The sequence below is a fragment of the Bos indicus genome, chromosome 2, assembly GCF_029378745.1.
Source record: "Bos indicus isolate NIAB-ARS_2022 breed Sahiwal x Tharparkar chromosome 2, NIAB-ARS_B.indTharparkar_mat_pri_1.0, whole genome shotgun sequence".
Taxonomy (NCBI): domain Eukaryota; kingdom Metazoa; phylum Chordata; class Mammalia; order Artiodactyla; family Bovidae; genus Bos; species Bos indicus.
The window spans coordinates 96,398,698-96,422,767 of NC_091761.1; the positions used below are offsets into that span (position 1 = coordinate 96,398,698).

General features: G+C 41.2%; 1 protein-coding gene across 1 annotated transcript; it reads right to left on the reverse strand.

Annotated features, from left to right (window-relative positions):
- Positions 1–167: 167 nt before the first annotated feature.
- On the reverse strand, positions 168–23,584 carry C2H2orf80 (chromosome 2 C2orf80 homolog). Its single transcript, XM_070800780.1, has 8 exons — positions 23,462–23,584; positions 19,953–20,034; positions 18,056–18,138; positions 16,260–16,347; positions 15,792–15,863; positions 5,207–5,294; positions 4,799–4,920; positions 168–634 (listed from the first exon to the last, which is right to left on the reverse strand). Exons 1-8 carry the CDS (start codon positions 23,500–23,502, stop codon positions 626–628), a joined length of 585 nt encoding a protein of 194 aa, XP_070656881.1. The 5' UTR covers positions 23,503–23,584; the 3' UTR covers positions 168–625.
- Positions 23,585–24,070: the final 486 nt, after the last annotated feature.

Genomic DNA, 24,070 nt, shown 5'->3' on the forward strand with positions numbered 1-24,070 from the left:
CACTTCAGTCGTGTCCGACTCTGTGTGACCCCATAGATGGCAGCCCACCAGGCCCCCCCCATCCCTAAACTCAATTTATAAGCAGCATTTTGAAAAGGTGTTGAAAGACTAGAACGTTTTCTTTTTCTACTAGTCCTTGTGTTCTATTGAAAGAAAGCCTGTACTCATTTTTCTTTTAAGGCTTTATTGAAATGAGTTTAAATGTTTCCATGTGAGAACATAGTAAAGGCAATTGATGAAGGTTAATTTTATTTTGGATTGAAACTTTGGAAAACTGCCTCCTACTCCACTATTCTGCAATGTTCAGTGCTAAACATTTGTAAAATGTGCTGCAAAGTCAGGCTACTCTAACACAGAAATGGTATATATTCTCAAAATTCTCTAGCCACCCATCTTCCAGTCACAATGAAGTAGCATAAGATATATACTTGCTATTAACCACAATATGACCAAACAACATGATTCTAAGATAAGAAAGCTCAACATCCAAAATAACACTTCAATGCACTTTGCATCAAAAGCTAATTGCAAAGAGAAATATGCTGGCAAGAGTTGCAGTTTTAAGATGATGGTTCCCTTCTTCCAGAGACTTTATTATGAACTCCCGTGGTGCAATTCCAAGTTTCTAAGTGACCTGCAGAATAAAAAGATGATTATGGTATCAAACACATCAGTTTAAAATGGACATGAACATTAGCTTTCAAGCTAGAGGAGTTAAGATCAAATATCAGATACCAAGTTGCTGACAAAGATGAGCTAAAATAAAAGTGGGTGCAAAAGAATTTCCATGGAATTCTTCTCAGACATTTGGAAATTGACTTATATTTCTCAATTAAATATAATACATGATCCCACAGAGGGAAATTATTGGGTTAATAATACACTTTATAGTGTATTTCCTAAGAATAAAATTATTCCCTTAAATAACCACAGGATGGTTATTTGTGAATATTTTCTATTTTTTTTGCCCTTGTTCTTTGTTCTTATTTGTCTTTCACGCTTTTTCTACCTTTCCTAGGATGTGGTGTTACTCATACCCATTTTAACTGATAAATGAGCTATTAGTACCAAGCAGTACAAAAGAAATTTTGGAAACTGTTTTCCAGAATACCTGGATTTAAAAAAAAATAATTCTTCTTTTTCCCTTATTTATTAAAGAAATTCAGTGACTGGAAATAAATAGAAAATTCTGAATAAGGCATTAATATCTTGCAGTTTAAAAGTGTTCATCAGCTAAAGACATGATACAGTATCCATAAGGCATAAAAGAAAAGACTAAGACGCTTAAACATAAATGAAAGATTTCTTCAAACAATAAACTAAAAAGGATGTTTCATACATTTGAAAACATTTTTAAAATTTATTTATCTATTTATTTTGGCTGTGCTGGGTCTTCATTACTGTGTGAGGTTTTCTCTAGTGCCAGTGAGAGGAATCTACCCTGTAGTCGTGGTGTTCAGGCTTCTCATTGCAGTGGCTTCTCTTATTTTTAAGCACAGACTCTAGGACATGGGCTCAGCAGTTGTAGCTCTTGGGCTCTAGAGCACTGGCTCAGTATTTGTGGTCCATGGGCTTAGTTGCCCAGAAGTTGTGGCATCTTCCTGGACTAGGGATGGAACCCATGTACCCTGCATTGGCAGGTGGATTCTGAACCACTGCACCACCAGGGAAGTCCTTTCATTCACGTAATAAGCTATTTATTTTATTTACTTGTTGTTTCTAATCAGGTGTGCATGTGTTAATATGTACATTGATGTGTACATGTATGGCAAATATTAGAATTGAAAATTATTAACAGTTGTTACTTCTGAGGAGTAGGACGGGGTGTGGGAAAGAGAGGATTCTTTTACTTTTCACTATGTAATTTGAAACTTTTACTGTAAGTACCACTATTTTAATTGAAAAATTAATTTGGAAAGTACATTACCCAAAAGTTGGAAAAGATGCCTGAAGTACACAAATATCAACAATAAAGCATGAAAAGCCCTCACAAATGTGGTTTTTGCTGCTTAGTTATCAAGAAGGGGCCATGTAGGAGTGATTCATCTCAGGATCTGGCCTTACTGCAAGATGGACACTTATACTGTTGACATGCCTGGGTTTACAAGCATCAGTTAACCTATGGGAAAAGCTGGTCCCCAGAAACGAGCGTCTCAATCAGTATGGGCAAGGCACAGTGATTTGAGCACACTCACCTAAGGACCATTCACTTACTGCTAATTCACTAATCACCAATAACTACTAAATATCTACTGCCTGGAAAGCACTTTACATCCATGTGGGAAATAATAAGGGAATAAAAGATCTGCTTGCATCAAGAAGCCAACAGTCTTCAATGGTTATGAAAGAAAACATACAGGGAACGAAATTGTATTTTCAAAATAACACTCCAATGAATAATCTTGAGAGCTAGATCTTCCAGACATAGGGTGCATAGATGAGCCTCAGAGGGCAATGAACCACTGTTTCAGAGATCTATTTTTTCATGATTAAGCTTAAAGTCTTGATTACTAGTGTGCATGTGTGTGTGTGTGTGTGTGTGTGTTATTTCTGGAGTTGTTACTGTTTTCTTATTTTCTGTGTTCTGTTTTACTTCCTAAAGTTTGCTAGGGCTTCCTTTGTGGCTCAGACAGTAAAGAATGCGCCTGAAATGCCAGAGACCCAGGTTCAATCCCTGGGTTGGGAAGATCCCCTGTAGGAGGGCATGGCAACCCACTCCAGTATTCTTGCCTGGAGAATCACCATGGACAGAGGAGCCTGGCAGTCTACAGTCCATGGGGTCGGAAAGAGTTGGACACAACTGAGCAACTAAGCACGCAAAGTTTGCTATTCCCAAACTCATATTTTTAAAATTATTACCTACTTCAAAAAGTAGATCTACTTCAAAAAGATCTTCAGTAACAAAGATATGGTTCTAGAAAAGCTACACCTTCAAGTCTCATTATTGTTATTTGTTGTTTAGTCGCTAAGTCACGTCCAACTCTTTCACAAACCAATGGATTGTAGTCTGCCAAGTTCCTCTGTCCATGGGATTTTCCAGGCAAGAATAAAGTCATTTCCTCCTCCAGGGGATCTTCCTGACCCAGGGATTGAACCTGCATTACAGGCAGATTCTTTGCCATTGAGCCACCAGGGAAGCCCAAATCTCATTATAGCAAATGTCTTTAAAGGAAATCTCAATATTTTGTAAATATTTCCTAATAACATGGTTGTTACGCTACGTGAATAACACATATTAAAGGCCTAATATTCCCTGGTGGCTCAGATGGTAAAGCGACTGTCTACAATGAGGGAGACCCTGGTTCGAGTCCTGGGTTGGCAAGATCCCCTGGAGAAGAAAATGGCAATCCACTCCAGTACTATTGCCTGGAAAATCCCATGGGCAGAGCCTGGTAAATACAGTCTATGGGGTCGCAAAGAGTCAGACACGACTGAGTGACTTCACTTTCATTCACTTTCAATATGACCAAAGATTTCAGGCAGTTCTTAAAGCTGTGACTTGCTATGATAAGATTATATTTCTAATCAGTCAATAGTTGGCCTCAGAAAACCTGAACAAATTCTGAGCCCTGTGTGACTCAGCCTAATGAGAGATTCACATTTAAAAATGCATAGTATAGCAACCAAGCTACATAAAAAGGAATTTCAGTTTTCACTTGTGTTTCTTGAATGCTTAGTCACTCAGTCATGTCTGACTCTTTGCAACCCTTTGGACTGCAGCCCACAAGGCTCCTCTATCCATGAGATTTTTCAGGCAAGAACACTGGAGTGGGTTGTCACTTCTTCCTCCAGGGGATCATTCCCTGCTCAGGGATTGAACCCACATTTCCTGTGTCTGTTGGGTTGCAGGCGGATTCTTTACCTGCTGAGCCATTAGGGAAGCCCCTGTATTTCCTGAAGCAAGCCCAATTCAGAACCTAGTGATTCTGTTTTCAAAATTCCTCTTTCCCTTTCCTACATTACAACCTCCAGCTGACCCAGAATCTCTCATTCAACAAAATCCTAAAATACCCCAGCCACCCCCTCCACCAAGCCTAAACTACTTTTCTGATTCTCTCCTTGCTTTTAATATATTGACCACCTTGGTCTCTCTGACTTTAAAATTTTCCTTTTCACTTTGTACATTATAATTGAGAACACAGTGTTGGAAAGTCAAAGACCCCTCCTTGCTTTCTCCTTCCCTTCCAGCCTTGTCCATCTCTGACCATTTTCTGAAGTCTGCAACATAAATGTCCAAGGAACCAGATAGGCAGGGCAGAAACAGCAGAGATACAAAGCAGGCAAAGATAAAATTCTTATTAGCAAGAAAGGGATCAAGAATAGGAACATTGGACACAGATATGAACACAGATTCTCTCCTCAACACTTTTACTTGAATCAACAGAAGTCTAGTTGGTTAACTGTGGTTAGTATTTCTTAAATGATGAAAAGATAATAATGGTCAATATTTAGGAGTTAACTCGGTTTTAATTCCTTAAGACCCATCAGATCAGATCAGATCAGTCGCTCAGTCGTGTCCGACTCTTTGTGACCCCATGAATCGCAGCACGCCAGGCCTCCCTGTCCACACCCATATCAGCGACCTTAAGAGGTAAGTACCATTGTTCTTCCCATTTTACAGAGAAGGAAACTTAAGCCCCAGACAAGTTAAGCAACTTGCCTGAAGTCACACAGCTGATAAATAATGGGCTTTAGTTTCAAAGCCAGAACATCTAACACCCGAAGGCTAGACTTTTAACTATAAGTACTCCCCAAACACCTGGTATCAGTTTGGTTCAATTTGCATGTTTAGACCTACTTTGTCCTTCGGCTGTGTGTCCAAAGATAAATTTTTTGATGATTTCCATTCCATGGCATTTGCTTTCCTTGTAGAACTGCTGGTGGCATTTTTGTTCATTGCTGCCCTTCTTAGCTTGACACCTAGGGATGCATGAGGTAGTCATATCTGTATTAAACTATTTTTTAAAATAAGTCCACCCTTGGTTTTAGATTCTTCCCTGCTAGAGTCCTCTGCTTCCATCAACAAAAGGTCTGAGAAATGACTTCCCTGATTTCAGAAGGGAAATCAAGTCATAAACATTCCTGATTCTTTTAAATTCCCCCAGACAGAAAGATGTTATTACCAGAACAACTTTGACCTCACTTTGTGCGCGTATCTCTGAGTTTTACTTAAATTTCTCTAAATTACAGAAGTAAACAGGCTTACTCTGTTTGCTGGCATATTCTGCGGCTTTGGGTGCTGTTAACATGGCAAAAGGGTGCAAGGAGAGGCGGAAGGGTGGAGCTCGGGGAACCTGAAAGGAAAACAGACCTACTTTTAAAAGCTGCAGCCACTTTGTGCTGTAAGCAGCTGCTGGTTATAGCACCTGTCTCAAGACTTGGCCTGTCTCCCCAACCCATCTTCCTGACACATGACTAGCATTTGAGGATCACCTTTCGTGGGTCATGCGCCTTCCCGTGCTGCCTTTGCTGGCCATTCTTTGCCTAGAATGGTCTTTCACAAAACTGTGCTTTTCAGGTGGCTCCCTTTACCTGGAATAGCCTTTTCTTCCTCTTTTGCCTCAAGGCACCTACTTTTCCTTTAAGATGTGGCTCAAATATCACCTTTTCTGAGAAACTGGTCCAGTTGTCTCCCCAGCTTCCTGCTTCCTTGCTGGCACTCTCCTAACCCATCCTAAGGCCAAATTATGGACTCACTCATCTGTGAATGCAAAGCACATTAACACATAGAACACCCCCAGTGGTGACAGTTAATAACCCACTGTCCGTTGCACCGCATTGGAAACTCAAGGTTAGGACTGTCTCGTCAGTCTTTCATTCACGCAATAAGTTTCTAGTGAGCACTACGGAAGGCAGGCCCTGTTTTAGGAAGCCATGGTTGGTAAGACAGACAAGATTCCAGCCTTTCTAGGGCTGAGTGAGGAGAAAAGAACAATAAACTATTAGATAACCAAGTTCATCATACACTGTGACAAATTGAATCAACTAAACAAGAGGTTGTGCTAACAAGTCATTGGGCAACCATCACTTCAGACAGAAAGGACAGAAAACATGGATTATACAATGAATATTCTCTTTATAGACGGAATGGTTTATAGTCTCCTCAGCTGGGCCCTTCTAGATTTGATCTCAGTCTTTTTTTTTTTTAATGTGGACCATTTTTGAAGTCCTTATTGAATTTTTTACAATATTGTTTCTGTTTTATGTTTTGGTTTCTTGGACATGAGGCTTGTGGGATCTTAGCCCCCCAACCAAGGCTAGAACCCGAACCCCCTGCATTGGAAGGAGAAGATTACTAGGGAAGTTCCTGACCTCAGGCTTTTATTGAAATGGTAAACGTATTTATTGAGAGTTTGTGTCATATCCAGCCTTGTAAAGAATTAAATATAAGCATGAATGATGGCTTCTAATCTCAAGAAGCAAGAATACTGGAGTGGGTTGCCCTGTTGTCCTCCAGAGGATTTTCCCAACCCAGGGATCGAACCCAGGTCTCCTTCACTGCAGGCAGATTCTTTACCATCTGAGCACCAGAGAAGTCCATGAATACGGGAGTGGTAGCCTATCCCTTCTCCAGGGGATCTTCCCCACTGGGGAAGATCAAATCAAACTGGGGTCTCCTATATTACAGACAGGTTCTTTACCAGCTGAGTTGGCTCAGATGGTAAAGAAGCTGCCTGCAATGTGGGAGACCTGGGTTCTATCCCTGGTTTAAGAAGATCCCCTGGAGAAGGAAAAAGCAACCCACTCCAGTATTCTTGCCTGGATAGTCTCATGGACAGAGGAGTCTGGCAGGCTGCAGTCCATGGGGTCATGAAGAGTCAGACACAACTGATCAACCAAACCATGCATGACACACAAAACCTCAAGAAGCATGTAATCTATTCCGAAAGATGACCGAGAACAAAGAAAGTAATTAAAAGGAGGCTTTGTATCTGTGTGGAGCAAAGATAGGTGTGATAACAGCCCTGCAGGATGATACACGCCTTGTGTAAGAAAGAAATCTGGCTTGCACAGCGTCTTGATGCATTTCGAATTCCTTGTTGTCCAGTGGTTAGAACTTGGCACTTTCATGCTGTGGCCTACATTCCAGAGAACTAAGATCCCACAAGCCCAGTGATGCAGCCAAAAAATAAAAAGACAGGCCTTTCATGCTTTAGTTTCCCTGTCCACTGGGGAAGAAAGAACCCGAGTATTTTAAAGGTCACTTCCAGTTCATATATCCTGTGACTCCTGATAATTGATAACTTATGCAAGCAGTTAATGTAGCTCTCTCTGTGGTTTATAAGAAAAATTATTTTACAAGTAGGATAACGTTGAAGTCCTAAACCTAGAGTTAGCTATATGCTCTTTTTTTTTTCCCTTCAAAGTTACTGATTGATACCTTCATTGTACTACTCAGCTAGGGAGTAACAGAGTTGGGACTGGACACCAGTCTGTTGGTCTCTGAAGAGCTTGCTTTGAATTTTGGATGCAAGTTTGAGTGGAGAGGAGTGATGGGTGCTCAGACACTGGGGTGTGGCTTCATGAAGAGAGGAGGAAAGAAGAGATTCTGACATTCTCTAGTTACCTGTCTGTCTTTTTCCTCTTTCTGTTCGGTGTTTCACTCTTCACCTCCTTTTCCTTTTCCCCTCTTTTTCTGTCAAATGGAACTGCAGAATATTTCTATTGCTTGCTTTATTTGTCAAAGGAAGGTTTATGCTCCTTTTCCTTCAGTTTGAAAATGCGTAGAATCTCTTACATTTATCTGAATCTAACTTCAGATCACTCCAGTATTCTTCATCCATGGAGAATATCATGGATGGAGGAGCCTGATGGGCTACAGTCCATGGGATCACAAAGAGCAGACACAACTGAGCGACTAACACCTTCACCACCTTCACTTTCAACTGCAAATAATCATCACATGCGAAGTTCTTAATTTTTTTTTCCTCCTATGGGTCTAAGTTTCTCAGCAGAAAAACGGCTCCCTGTCAGCAAAAAAATTCCCTCTCAGGAGTAGAACTAGAAGCTTGCATTGTATTAACAGAATTGAACAATTCTGGGTCCTTGATGGCTTTCTGTCACCAGGTGGCAGCAGATAGTCCTGAAAAAAAGCTATCAAGCCCACACAGTACCCATGTGGTGCATGCTAAATCACTTCAGCCATGTCCCACTCTATGTGACCCCATGGACTGCAGCCAGCCAGGCTCCTCTCTCCATGGGATTCTCCAGGCAAGAATACTGGAGTGAGTTGCCATGCCTTTCTCCAGGGGGTCTTCCCAGCCCAGGGTTTGAACCTGTGTTTCTTTCGTCTCCTGCATTGGCAGGAGGGTTCGTTACCACTAGCGCCATCTGGGAAGCCCCAAGTGGCCAGTTCTAGTGGCCAAAAACTCTACATAATCTGATTAGTGTTCAACAGGGCTTTAAGCTTTTGCTTGGGAAGGATTTTAGCTGTTGCTTAGGAGACACTGTATCTGGAGGAATCAAAGTTTATTCATACACATGCAGCCATTAAAGAAGGACCTTTATCAACTATTTTTTTTAAACTACCCCACCTTGTAGTTAAATCCAGTTTTTGTTTGTTTGTTTTATTTTTAAATATAAATTTATTTATTTAAATTGGAGGCTAATTACTTTACAATATTGTATTGGTTTTGCCATATATTGACATGAATCCATCACGGGTGTACATGTGTTCCCCATCCTGAACCCCCCTCCCACCTCCCTCCCTTTACCATCCCTCTGTGTCATCCCAGTGCACCAGCCCCGAGCACCCTGTATCATGCATCAAACCTGGACTGGTGATTCATTTCACATATGATAATATACTTGTTTCAATGCCATTCTCCCAAATCATCCCACCCTCGCCCTCTCCCAGAGTCCAAAAGACTGTTCTACACAAATCCAATTTTTAAAAATTATGTTATACTCTTAAGGACTGTTTTAAAGTCACTCTCACAATTTAATCTTTGAAATACTATGTTTTCATTAAGAGGGCCTGCTAACTCCTTGTTTAAGATGTAGAGGAAGGTACCTGGACAGAGCTGATGTGCAGCCTCAGGGGAAAGGCCTGAGCTGGCATCCTTGGGGCAGGGAGGACCTTGTGAGGTCCACACGGTAGAGGACCCTTAGACGCTTGTATCTGTGGCTGAAATCATATCATACCCTTTGTGATAATTTATCTAAAGTAGGCAAAGTTTATGTTTTAATAAGGGGCTTCCCTGGTGGCTCAGTGGTAAAGAATTCACTTGCCAGTGTAGGAAAGAAGGTTTGATACTGGGTCAGGAAGATCCCCTAGAAAAGGAAATGGCAACCCACTCCAATCATCTTACCTGGGAAATCCCATGGACAGAGGAGCCTGGAGGGCTACAGTGCACGGAGTCGCAGAGACTCAGACACATGACTGAACAACAACAACAACGTGTCTTAATGGTACAGTGGATGTTGATGAGCTCTTTGATTTTTGAATGTTTAGGGACGTGGTCCTTAACTAGCTGTGATTTTTGCCTCTTAGGGGACACATGGCAACACTGAAAGATATTTTAGATCAAGGGGCAGGAGTGGGAAGCTACTGGCATATAATGGGTATGAAACAGGAGGGAAGGGGACAGGGCACAACTTTTGAAAGAATGACATAGCCTGAGGACACAGCATAAACTGATTACAATCAAATGGGTCCAAGAGAGCAGACAAGTCAACTTCAACTAGACCTTGATCCTCAATCGGCAAGCTAAATAACACACCCAGGGGTGCCATGCAGTTCCAGTTCAGTTCAGTTCAGTCGCTCAGTCATGTCTGACTCTCTGCGGCCTCATGGATTGCAGCACACCAGGCCTCCCTGTCCATCACCAACTCCTGGAGCTTACTCAAATTCATGTCCATTGAGTCAGTGATGCCATCCAGCATCTCATCCTCTGTTGTCCCCTTCTCCTCCTGCCTTCAATCATTCCCAGCATCAGGGTTTTTTCAAATGAGTCAGTTCTTCGCATCAGGCGGCCAAAGTATTGGAGTTTCAGCTTCAGCATCAGTCCTTCCAATGAATATTCAGGACTGATTTCCTTGAGGATTCACTGGTTTGATCTCCTTGCAGTCCAAGGGACTCTCAAGAGTCTTCTCCAACACCACAGTTCAAAAGCATCAATTCTTTGGTGCTCAGCTTTCTTCGTAGTTCAAGTCTCACATGACCACTGGAAAAACCAAAGCTTTGACTAGACAGACCTTTGTTGGCAAAGTAATGTCTCTGCTTTTTAATGTGTTGTCTAGGTTGGTCATGACTTTTCTTTCAAGGAGCAAGCGCCTTTTAATTTCATGGCTGCAGTCACCATCTGCAGTGATTTTGGAGCCCAAAAAATAAAGTCTCTCACTGTTTGCATTGTTTCCCCATCTATTTGCCATGAAGTGATGGGACCAGATACCATGATCTTAGTTTTCTGAATGTTGAGCTTTAAGCCAACTTTTTCACTCTCCTATTTCACTTTCATCAAGAGGCTCTTTAATTCTTCTTCACTTTCTGCCATAAGGGTGGTGTCATCTGCATATCTGAAGTTATTGATATTTCTCCCAGCAGTCTTGATTCCAGCTTGTGCTTCATCCAGTCCAGTGTTTCTCATTATATACTCTGCATGTAAGTTAAATAAGCAGGGTGACAATATACAGTCTTGACATACTCCTGTCCTGATTTGGAACCAGTCTGTTGTTCGATGTTCAGTTCTAACTGTTGCTTCTTGACCTGAGTACAGATTTCTCAGGAGGCAGGTCAGGTGGTCTGGTATTCCCATCTCTTTAAGAATTTTCCAGTTTGTTGTGATCCACACAGTCAGAGGCTCTGGCATAGTCAATAAAGCAGAAGTAGATGTTTTTCTAGAACTCTCTTGCATTTCTGGTGATCCAGCGGATGTTGGCAATTTGATTTCTGGTTCCTCTGCCTTTTCTAAATCCAGCTTGAATGTCTGGAAGTTTATGGTTCATGTACTGTTGAAGCCTGGCTTGGAGAATTTTGAGCATTACTTTGCTAGCATGTGAAATGAGTGCAATTGTGCGGTAGTTTGAACATTCTTTGGCATTGCCTTTCTTTGGGATTGGAAGGAAAACTGACTTTTTCCAGTCCTGTGGCCACTGTTGAGTTTTCCAAATTTGCTGGAATATTGAGTACAGTACTTTAACAGCATCATCTTTTAGGATTTAAAATAGCTCAACTGGAATTCCATCACCTCCACTAGCTTTGTTTGTAGTAATGCTTCCTAAGGCGCACTTGACTTCGCATTTCAGGATGTCTGGCTCTAGGTATGTGATCAGATCATCATGATTATATGCAGTTCCAAGGAACCATCAAAGGACCAAAAGGTGGGGGGTGGCCCAATTCCTGGAATTCTCCACTCTTCCTCAAAATAGAGTAATCCTACCACTCATTAGCTTATGAAATTACCAACTCATTAAAACTAACCACACCACATTTCAAGGCGGCTGTACTTACCCTCTGCGATGGCCCACATTCTGTCTGTGGAGTGTGTTTCTCTCTAAATAAATCTACTTCTTACCTATCACTTTGTCTCTCACTGGATTTTCTGAGATGAGACATCAAAAACCTGAGCTTCATTAGGTCCTGAAACCGGGTACTGTGGGTTTTGACTGGGTTCAAGTTCCAGCCATATGGGTTAGAGTCCAAAACTAGGTTTTGGCCGGATTCTGGTCCCAGCCATGTGGGTTAGAGTCCCAAGCAGGGTTTTGGCTGGGTTCGAGTCCCAGCAGATGAGTTCAAGTCCCGATCTGAGGTAAACAGTTTCAGGTGGAAGCCAGAAATTCTGCTAAACAGCTCACAATGCACTAAACAGCCCCAACTCTACCCCCTACACACAAATTATCTGGTTCAAAATGTTGAGAAACCCTGATTTAGAGGAATACGGAGGGAATCAGATACACCCCCAACCCCCTGAGTACCAGAACCTTAACCATAGCTATTGTTTTGAGGTTACCAGATGCCAACCACTAAGGGCTTTACTGATGTAACTCACCTCATTTCCCATAGCAATCCCAGCTTCTGGCTCCTGCTTCTACAAATGAAATCGAGGCTGATAGAGTTTAGAGTTTAGGCTCCACACCCTGGAGCCTGACCCTCCAAATTTTGCCTATAAAAGCTTCTTCCCTGAAACCCATGGGGAGGTTGGGTCTTTAAGCATAAACTGCCCTGTTCTCCTTGCTCGGCCCTGTAATAATCCTATCTCTGCTCCAAACTCTGATGTTTTGGTTGTTTGACCTCACTTGGTATCAGGCACTTGAACTTGAGTTTGACAAAACCCCCTTTCTGAGGATATGATTTATTTTCCTTCAGAGCTGATCATTATGTAGTCTATGTTGTCAACTACAAATTGGCACTTGCCAAGGGCGTTTGCCGTCTGCCTCTGCGGAGATTGAACCCTGTGTTGCTGCAGCTGTTGAACTTCGACACACCCTGAAGGGAGTTCAAGGGTGGAGAGTGAAGCACTCTGTGCTTCAGAGAAAGTGGTGGTACAGGTCTTTAGATAGATATTTTTAGGAACTGATTTCATGATTCCAAACCTGACGTCTCTTCATATCTAGAAAAGTGCTAAATCTTTTCATGGAGACATCAGCTCCTCTTGACTAGCAGAAACCTTTTGTAAAGTAAACATTTGATTGCATTGAACTCCCCCTTCACTATAATCTTATGTATTGACCTTCCCCCACTACCTCTTTGGCGCAGTCTCTCAGAGCTATCTGAGGTCCTGTCTCCTGGGCTGCAGTCCTCATTTGCCCTCAGTAAAACTTAACTCACAATTCTTACAGTGTGCATCTTTTTAGTGGACAAACAGAACTGGACATGGAGCAACTGACTGGTTCAAAATTGGGAAAGGAGTATGTCAAGGCTGTATATTGTCATCCTGCTTATTTAATATATATGCAGAGTTGCTGTTGTTTTTATTCAGTCACCCAGTAGTGTCCGACTCTTTGCGACCCCATAGACTGCAGCACTCAAGGCTTCCCTGTCCCTCACCATCTCCTGGAGTTTGCCCAAGTTCATGTCCATTGCACTAGTGATGCCATCCAGCAATGTCGTCCTCTGATGCCCTCTTCTTCTGCTCTCAATCTTTCCCAGCATCAGGTCTTTTCCAATGAGTCAGCTGTTTGCATCAGATAACTAAAATACTGGAGCTTCAGCTTCAGCATCAGTCCTTCCAGTGAAATTCAGGATTGATTTCCTTTAGGATTGACTGGTTTGATCTCCTTGCTGTCCAAGGGACTCTCGGGAGTCTTCTCTAGCACCACAATTGGAAGGAATCAATTCTTTGTTGCTCTGCCTTCTTTACCATCCAGCTCTCACAACCATATGTGACCACTGATAAGACCATAGCCTTGACTTTACAGACTTTTGTCAACAGAGCGATGTCTCTGCCTTTCAGCACACTGTCTAGGTTTGTCAAAGCTTTCCTGCCAAGAAGCAATTGTCTTCTGATTTCATGGCTGCAGTCACCAACCCGGTGATTTTAGAGCCCAAGAAGAGGAAATCTGTCACCACTTCCACCTTTTCCCCTTCTATTTGCCATGCAGTAATGGGGCCGGATGCCATGATCTTAGTTTTTTTAATATTTAGTTTTAAACTGGCTTTTTCACTCTTCTCCTTCACCCTCATCAAGAGGTTCTTTAGTTCCTCTTCACTTTCTGGCATTAGAGTGGTATCATCCACATATCCGAGGTTGTTGATGTTTCTCCCACCTATCTTGATTCCAGCTTGTAATTCATCCAGCCTGACATGTTTGCAGAGTACATCATGCAAAATGCCAGGCTGAATGAACCACAAGCTGGAATCAAGATTGCTGGGAGAAATCAACAACCTCAGATATGCAGAGGGTACCACTTCGGCTTCCCTATATGTATATACATACATACATACATACATATGTATATATATACACATACACATATATTTATATTCTTTTTAGGTTCTTTTCTTATAGGTTACTACAAAATATTGAATATAGTTCCCTGTGCTATATAGTAGGTCCTTGTTAGTTATATATTTTATATATATTAATGTGTATATTTTAATTCCAAACTCCTAATTTATCTTTCCCCACTCCCCTCCATTTTGGCCCCTTTAATGAATCTGGTTTATCCAAGCTACTTGAACACCCATGTTTGCAAACCTGCTTGATGGATAACCCTGCTAAGACTGGAGGGCTTCATGGTGCCTTTCCTTCCAGGATGTGATTTTCCATATATGTCCTCTGGCCACTTGAGTTGAAACCAAGCAACTAGATCTGCCTACTGCCTGCCTTTGTTCTCTGCTAGGCAAAGAAGATGAAGGGAAGAAAACACAATGTCTGAAACAGAGGGACTTGGGCTCAGATATTTATATGTATGTGTTGAAGGGGGTGGTTTGAAAGGAAAGCCTAAAAGGGGGAAATCCTAGAAGTGAGAAATCTGCAGGAAAAAAATCAAACAGGATTAAAGCAGTGTGGTTTGCTTGACTCTCTAAGAAAACAAAAAACGTAGTCTTTCTTCAAAAGCCAAGAAGAGCTTGGTGTCTGAGGAGCATTAGTCTTGGGGTGGCTTATACTTCAACCAAGGAAGCATGTCAGCTCCAATATGAGATATGAAATCTATGAGAAAGTGATTTTTTCAGACTCACCCACCCTTGTATCCCTGCACCTACGACTATAACAAATGAATGAATGAATGGAAGAGTTGAAACCAGAGAAATCAGAGAGGGGGTGCTGATTTCCTCCATAATCCAGGGAATTTGAGTCTCAAGACCAGGCCAGCTTACATATGGACTAAGGTGAGAGGACCACTGGATTCAGTTATGATACTTCTGAGTAAATGCTGGAGTCCTAAGGTGGCCCTGGTAGACTCCTGACTTTATATGACCCCACCGTTTGCAGGATGGTCTGCAGGTAAGACAGCAAGGCAGGCAGTGTTTCTGTGGCCACAGCCCTGCCCCTGCCCTGGCCTCCCTTTCAAACCCTGGTGGGGACAAGGGAAGTGACAGTGGGAGCAGAAGGCCTTGTGTGGGTTCTCCTGGCTTCCCTCCCTGACTTCCTCCCACTCCACACCGCTGCCCGACTCTACCCACCCCATCTGCCCTTTCCTCTTCTCTTTTCTAGAGGTTATCCAAAGGCAAAGGGATCATCAGTTCACCTCTAAATAGAAGCCCATATTTAAAATGTTTAGTAAATGTTTATATATTCATAAGTAGCAAAACCTGAACTAATAGTAAAGATAATTCAGAATACTCTGGGCTATTTGTTTTCTATTTTTCAAGATTAGTATATGGAAACCCAAAGAGAGGAAGGGACACAGTCAGAATTCAACCTGGACTCCCTGATCTTTAGTACTTCAACTGGACTGAATTCCAAGCAGTCTTGTGGAAAGGAGAAATGTGGCAGCAGTACACTAGATAATTTCTCATGAGAATGAACATTGCAGATCTTGTCCTGGTTCTAGAAGTTATGGTACATCATACAAGAGGAGCACTTGGATTTATCAGACCCATATTATGAAAAGTGTAAGTGAGAACTTTTGTTAATGCAGAACAGAGACAGCATCTAGACTTTAAGGTGCTCAAGTGGCTGCCTCTATTTATGAATTAATAAAATGCATTTGCTATTATGAGTATAGTCCTCTATGTAGTGAAAGCATCTTAGATTTATTACTCAATAAGGTATAATTACATTTGGTTTTATATATTTTGATATGAAGCTGTCATTTCATGCCTGAAAATACAATATTACCAATTTATAAAATAAAGAAATTCTCTCTAAAATTCCATTATGTTGATAGTCTCAGGTCATCCTTACCTTGGCAGCACCAGAACTGGAAGAAGAGCCAGCCCCATAAATTTTAAAGACTTCCTCAATTGGGATACTGTTCTGTTAAACAATAAAATAATAACAAAAATATATTATCATATCATGACTTTTCTTTTATTGTAAAATAAGACTATTACAGCTCCTGCACATTCAGTACCATGCCTGGAGAGCATGGGCACCAGATAAATAACTTTAAAATAAATGGATAAGTCAGAGTATCCTAACATCAGTTATTTATGTGTTATTTTTTCCCTTAAATCCCTTAAAAAAATTTTTTTTACAATATAATACAGAAGTCAGTCTTTTTATTAACCTTTAAAAATGAAAATTTTAATTTCAATAAATTTTAAATATTTAGGAAACATTGGTTGAAAAATAAAATAAGTATTCTTTAATATAAAATGCACATTATAGATGCAAAATCTTCATAGATGCAAATAATGTTCTTTTCCTTACCATTAAGATTCCAGCATAAGATGATAAAATCATTGCTTCTCGTTCTCTGTGGTTTGGATATATGGGTCTACCCCGAAATGACATTTTCCTAAGGGGGAATATGAATAAGAATGGAGGGTTTATTCTTGTTCTTTTTAACAAGAATTTTTGACAAGGTTGTGATGATAATCATAAGTAATAAATAATAGCCAATGGCTGCTTGCTATGCATTTATTCACAAAACTGGTATGCTTAATCCATCATCGGCAAAGTATACACTTTGATTTTTGAATCTTCCAACAGTGGTGATGAATTTACCCTCATCTACCCATGTTTCCACAGGTATCAAACCCCAGAGGAGTGGCCACTATGGTGGACAATTGTGGTTTTACCAACCCATATCCTTTCCTGTTCTTGTGGCAATTGCTTGGGGGTAACTGCCTTCCCCCTGTGTAAGCCTATAAAGCTTCCCCCTGTATAAGCTTCTAGGGGCGTGATGACACCCCTAGATTCCAAGGATGGAAAACACGCTGTGGACTAATTTAGCCAGCATGTTCTCTCCCTCACTCCACCCCCAGATAAGTCAGAGCAAACAGTGCCATTGAGACACAGTTCTGTGCTTTTTAAAGATCCATTCTCCCCTGGCCTGACTGTTGTGATAAAGTAGGCTAAAACTAGAAATAGTGTCCACTCAGAGGAAATAGCCAAGAGGTAGATCCTGATGACCTGGTTTGAGTTTTGAATTAAGCCATGCCTGATGCCACTCTACCCATGGACTTTGCAGATACAGAGGCAATAAATCTCTCCTCCTTTTCTTTTTTATTTTTTCCTGCTTAAGTCCATTCACATTGGATTTTCTGCTTATTGCAACTAAATACTAACTGATCCAACCATTTAGCCCCAGGTGTGTGTGCTAAAGCAACAGAGCAGAAAAAAACAACTGGCCTCTTGAACAAGGGATTCAATCCTGACGTCATCAGTTTCATGTTCTTTCTAGCTGAATGAGTCTGCCTGGCACATACAGGTGTGGTTAGTTGCTCAGTCATGTCCAACTTTCCATGACCCCATGGACCATAGCCTGTCAGGCTCTCTATCCAGGCTTTTCCAAACAAGAATAATGGAGTGGGTGTCATTTCCACCTCCAAGGGATCTTCCTGACCCAGGGATCAAACCCACGTCTCGTATGCCACCTGTATTGGCAGGCTGGTTCTTTACCACTGTCGCCACCTGGAAAGCCCCACATTTGGGAGAAAATGCCAATAATCCTGGCAAGCATTAAAACAGTGGTGATTCAAACTGCTTAGCTCAGGTACACATCTGGTTAAATGCTTAAGAAGTAATGTTTGATGGTCCTTGGGAAAAGATTGCAGCTTTACCCAAAAAACTGATCATTTTAAAAAAAATCAAGGCATGTACACAATAAAGCACAGTTATATTTCTAAGACAAAACATCTTACGCAAGAAAGATCTGTATCTGACAGAAACCAATTCACAGGGATGCTAAATATGTAAGCATGGATAAGACTTCCTCAAACTGACGACTGTGAGATTTTTTCAGGTTTCTAGCTGGAGACATGGAGAAGGAAATGGCAACCCACTCCAGTGTTCTTGCCTGGAGAATCCCAGGGACGGGGGAGCCTGGTGGGCTGCCTCTGTGGTCGCGCAGAGTTGAACACGGCTGAAGTGACTTAGCAGCAGCAGCTGGAGACAAATACTCCATAGTATTTTCAAATCAGAGTGCCTTGTGATAAATTTCCTCTGTCATTACTCGTTGTTTAAAAAAAAAAAAACATAGGAAAAAGGAGTATTCAACTTACACTTTCTCCCACTCCAGCCAAGTTAAGTCTTCTGAGTGATCCAGCCATTGCAACGCAACATTGATGGCCAAGTCATAGTGTGCCTGGAAGCAGGGAGCACAGAGAACAAAGGAACAGGCTGAGACATTGACTGAAGCTTACCCTGGCAATGACAATGGCACTGCTAAGCCTGTTCTAATCTTTTGTCATGTCCGCAACAGTGAGGATCACCAGCTGTGTCCTGTAACCTGATGCTCAGATAGAAATAACTAGTGTTCTTCCCGCATTACATTTAACCCCCCACTAGACAAATGTGTGTGTGTGTTGGGTGGGTGGGTGGAGGTGCCAGAAATGATTGATGGATTCATGAAATACTAAATTGGGAATCAGGGAATCTGGGTTCAAATCTAGGTTACTGCTAACAACTCATGGTACTATATCCTTGGGCGAGCAATTGCTGTTCTCTGGGCCTCAACTTCCTTGAATTATAAAATAGAAAAAGGGGAAGGTAGAGAAAGAGGGACATAGAGAACAATTTCTAATTTGTGTAACGTCAGAAACGTGCTCCCAGGGTCACAGAGGAGGTGTGTCCACCTGATGAGTTGGGAGAATCCCTAGAGACTCAGAAAAGAGGCTTCGGCAGAGCTGGGCTTGAAGGATGAAGAGAATTTCCATAGGTGAAGGACCTCCTAGGCAGAGGGTCCAGTGGACGCAAGGAACTGGAGGCAGACTTGGGTAAGTGACTTGCCTTCTGTGTGCTAAAAAGCTAAGGACCAAGTCAGTGTTCATTCTTATCATATTGACCACCTTTTCCTGGTCATTTCTAAGTGTATTCACCATTTATCTGCCAAATCATTCCTTCTCAGTTTGACGAAGAAAGGTCAGTTTTGTTTTTGTGTTTGTAGATGAATTCCAAGGTTCTAGGTAATCTTAACATTCTCTAAAAGGTGTAACAATGTAATCATTTCTTTCAGGGACTGAACCAAGCTGAAAAGAGAAAGAAAGAAAAAGAAAAGGAAGGAAGGAAGGAGGGAGGAAGGGAAGGAAGGGAGAAAAAAAAGAAAGGCAATAATCACTTGTTGAAACCTAATTGGAAGACTGATGCCTGGATAGGTAGAGCTGTCACCACCTGTTTGCTCATTAGAAAGGCATATCTCCAGCCTCACCCCAGACCTCCTGAATCAAAACGGTCTTGTAATAAGACCTCATTAAAGTTTGACCAGCACTTGTCTAATCGATTTAATTTCTCTATTTAATACATGCATAGAGAAGTAGTTTAGAACATGAAACCTTCCTTAACTGCTCATTCAGTACCAGGGAAATCAGACAGGGATGGGCGAGAGGAGGGGGAGACACGTGGTCCTGCCTCCTCATTAGTGCAAGAACAGTAAATGGGTAGCATAAAAAGGCTGAGGGCTTACTAATCTCTTTTTAATTAGATCTCTTCACAGCTTCTTTAATTCATGTGAAGTAAATTTGATTACATAGCATGAATCTGAGTTTCAACAGGTATAATAACAGGAATTTAGGATTATTCAATTACTTGGTTTTCTCCATGAATGGTAAAAAATTATGACATTTGAGAACTATACAATAGTAGTTTAATCTCATCAAAAGGCGTTTAAGATCATGGCTGTCATACTTTTAATTGTATACTCATCTTGCTTTTTTTATCTTTTCTCTCATAAAAGTAAATAAATAGCGAAAGTCTCGTGACTTTTTATTCTCATTCTTCTTGCTTTCAGTTTAATGAGTTGAAAAGACCACCTGGACAATCCTATGATAACAGATGAGAAAGAGGAAATTCTGGGGGAAGGGGATCAAGATTAGCCTCATTTACGATGGACATTAGATCCTGTTCCTCCCTGTAACACACATATGACACAGATGTGATTTGCAGCAGTACGCCTTTCTTTACCATATCATCTAGAAAGGTGAGTTGCCTTCTTCCTTTTGGGTCAAACTCATTCTCCCGAAGTCTGATGCCAATATAATCTCCCCTTAAAAACAAGAGAGCAGGATTGAACTAGCAGGAATGACACAGAAGCGCGGTCTGCCGAAGATTCCTCCCCAATTCCTCCCTCCTCCACCAAATACAAGAGAAGTCACCGATGGCTCTAGTAGCTGAATCAATATTCATTTTGATTTAAACAGCCATTCTGCAACCCTGCAGATTTAAAGTGTCCAACCATAATGAACAAATAAAACTCACATAGAACTGAATTTCTAGGAAAGCAGGGAGTATGATAAACCCTCAATAGGCAGAACAGATGTTACAAAACCGAAAGGATCAAGACCCCCTCTTTGAAGATTCCCCTGCTGCCCTTGCTAAATTCAGGCAGAATGTCTAAAGTTGATAACTTCCAGATATATGATATGCCATACAGATATATTAGTTAGCTTGAAGGCTTTTTCCCCCCCGTTAGAATGCAAATACCGTTAGGAGGGTTAGACATAAAAACGTATTAGTGATTCCACTTTAGTGTATACTTATCAGGTCCTTCCCTAATGGACTTTTAATAAGGGGAGAGTAGAATAAGGGCCCTGGGAGGTGAATAGAAAGGGGTACTACCCTAGGAAAGTTGGGAGGAGAGACTGGATGTAGGAAAAAAGACTCTGGGGTTTCCAGTGTCAATCTCACAGTGTTACATAAGTAGAGTTCTGTTGGTCAAGGTCTTTACCAAACACTTTGGGCAAGTTCCTATGCTGGAGATAAATTTGCTTTTGGATTCTAAAGCTGTTTTGTGTCATTAAGCTATTCTAGACTAATAAAAATTATTGAAGTTTTGCTTTGTAATTTCAAGACACTTTATTTAAAGTAGCCAGGCTATAGTTTTTCCAGTAGTCATGTATGGATGTGAGAGTTGGACTGTGAAGAAAGCTGAGCGCTGAAGAATTGATGCTTTTGAACTGTGGTGTTGGAGAAGACTCTTGAGAGTCCCTTGGACTGCAAGGAGATCCAACCAGTCCATTCTGAAGGAGATCAGCCCTGGGATTTCTTTGGAAGGAATGATGCTAAAGCTAAAACTCCAGTACTTTGGCCACCTCCTGTGAAGAGTGGATTCATTGGAAAAGACTCTGATGCTGGGAGGGATTGGGGGCAGGAGGAGAAGGGGACGACAGAGGATGAGATGGCTGGATGGCATCACTGACTCGATGGATGTGAGTTTGAGTGAACTCCGGGAGTTGGTGATGGACAGGGAGGCCTGGCGTGCTGTGATTCATGGGGTCGCAAAGAGTCGGACACGACTGAGTGACTGATCTGATCTGATCTGACTATACGCTGAGGAAGGCTTTCTTATCTCTTCTTGCTATTCTTTGGAACTCTGCATTCAGATGCTTATATCTTTCCTTTTCTCCTTTGCTTTTCGCTTCTCTTCTTTTCACAGCTATTTGTAAGGCCTCCCCAGACAGCCATTTTGCTTTTTTGCATTTCTTTTCCATGGGGATGGTCTTGATCCTTGTCTCCTGTACAATGTCACGAATCTCAGTCCATAGTTCATCAGGCACTCTATCTATCAGATCTAGTCCCTTAAATCTATTTCTCACTTCCACTCTATAATCATAAGGGATTTGTTTTAGGTCATACCTGAATGGTCTAGTGGTTTTCCCTACTTTCTTCAATTTCAGTCTGAATTTGACAATAAGGAGCTCATGATCTGAGCCACAGTCAGCTCCTGGTCTTGTTTTTGCTGACTGTATAGAGTTTCTCCATCTTTGGCTGCAAAGAATATAATCAATCTGATTTAGGTGTTGACCATCTGGTGATGTCCATGTGCAGAGTCTTCTCTTGTGTTGTTGGAAGAGGGTGTTTGCTATGACCAGTGTGTCCTCTTGGCAAAACTCTATTAGCCTTTGCCCTGCTTCATTCCGTATTCCAAGGCCAAATTTGCCTGTTACTCCAGGTGTTTCTTGACTTCCTACTTTTGCATTCCAGTTCCCTATAATGAAAAGGACATCTTTTTTGGGTGTTAGTTCTAAAAGGTCTTGTAGGTCTTCATAAGAACCATTCAACTTCAGCTTCTTCAGCGTTACTGGTTGGGGCATAGACTTGAATTACTGTGATATTGAATGGTTTGCCTTGGAAATGAACAGAGATCATTCTGTTGTTTTTGAGATTGCATCGAAGTACTGCATTTCGGACTCTTTTGTTGACCATGATGGCTACTCCATTTCTTCTAAGGGATTCCTGCCCGCAGTAGTAGATATAATGGTCATCTGAGTTAAATTCACCCATTCCAGTCCATTTTAGTTTGCTGATTCCTAGAATGTCAATGTTCACTCTTGCCATCTCCTGTTTGACCACTTCCAATTTGCCTTGATTCATGGACCTGACATTCCAGGTTCCTATGCAATATTGCTCTTTATAGCATCAGACCTTGCTTCTATCACCAGTCACATCCACAACTGGGTATTATTTTTGCTTTGGCTCCATCCCTTCATTCTTTCTGGAGTTATTTCTCCACTGATCTCCAGTAGCATATACACACACACATATATATGTATATGTATATTTATAAGTTTATATTTATATTAGTTCTGAAATTCTAGTTCTTTGGATGAGATATGTAGAGGAATTGGCATTCCTAATTATGGTTTGTTCTTTATTATGTTGACCTCCAAACACATGCATATAAAATGTGTGAATTCATATTGCAGCATTTCTTAAGCACTTGTTAAAAGATAATTATCTTAGTAGGCAGAGAAAATATATTTAATGGGGACTATAATGATGTTTTTAATAAGTGTATTATTGTTATGCCTATAATCTTGAAATAGAACCATAATAACCTTTCTTCCCCTTTTTATATGGTCTTTGATTTTCACCAACCTCTTAACAAAGTATCAAGTAAATGAAAAGCTACCACAGGAGAAAAAAATTTCCATGGGAAAACTTAATGTTTTCTTTATGTGTTTAAAATGAAGTTTGAGAAAAAAAGAAAAAAAAAAAATAAATAAAAAAAAAATAAAATGAAGTTTGGATGGCAAAAAATAGAGATAAATTATTTAACCGATAAGATTCACAATAGAAGAAGCAGAAGCTGCAATGTAAATGCTGCACCCTTGGGTACATTTTTTCAGGAATCTCACTCATATCTTTTACTAGTCGAACCCTTTCAAAGGCATACCCTGCCCAGCGCGGACTGGAGCTCTCAGCTCAGATCCTAGGCTCTAGAGTAGGGATGTCTCAGTTGTGCACACTGCTGGCAGAAACATCCTCTCTAGAGATTTAGCATCCTGCTTTGGACCACATGTGAGGCCCTCGGGACAGGAGACAGAGGCCAGATCATCTGGCTGTCTCCTACACCACAGGAACAAATTCTTCCCTAGGCTTTTAACCCCTCTGCCAATATCCAGACTATCTATGACATACAACCCACCAAATGCTCAGTGCAATAAATGTAAGCTATTTTCCATCAGACTTACAGGAGCTTTTTCATTTCCTTCTTTAGGAGCCTTCTTTCCATGATTAAAGGCTTATCCAGCTAAGCAGGTAACTGCAGCTACACTGCACCTTTATCCTTTGGAAAGACCCAGCGTCTCTGAGCCTTCAAGCTACAGCAGCAAATCAGAGAGAATTTGAATAAAGGATGCTATCACTCCTAATACCAGTCATGGAGTCCTAGGCTTTGGAAGGGATCTGAGAGCAGGCCTCTTATCCAGCAGGTTTCCAGGTCAGAAAGCTGCCTGCCAGCCAGTGCACTGTGCCTTGAATTTATCTGACACTTCTTATTCCTTCCAAATTTTTTGTCAATATTCATCATTTACTTATTCTTGCAATAAACTCACAAGTAAAACAGACACGGCTCATATAATCGTGGATGAGACTATATAGACAGAAGCATCCAAACACAGATGGTTTGTGATCTGAATGTGTTTGAGTTCTGTGTGCATTCAACATAGTGACTCTCTGTGAATCCACCTGGTTCATGGCTCGTGATGGCATTTTCTATAGAACCTATGTACAACTTTCAATGGCCAGCAGGTCCTTGTAGAAACATGTGGTGATGACAAAGGTGAGGCCATATCTTCAAT

Bases quoted from the DNA above. Each gene is read 5' to 3' on its own strand.
- C2H2orf80 (XM_070800780.1), bottom strand. From the start codon at position 23,502: ATGGAAAGAAGGCTCCTAAAGAAGGAAATGAAAAAGCTCCT. The intron at 5,295-15,791 runs GTAAGGATGACC...TTTTCCTTTCAG, and splicing joins CCAGTTCTGGTGCTGCCAAG to GTTCCCCGAGCTCCACCCTT. The intron at 4,921-5,206 runs GTAAGCCTGTTT...ATGCATCCCTAG, and splicing joins AGAATATGCCAGCAAACAGA to GTGTCAAGCTAAGAAGGGCA.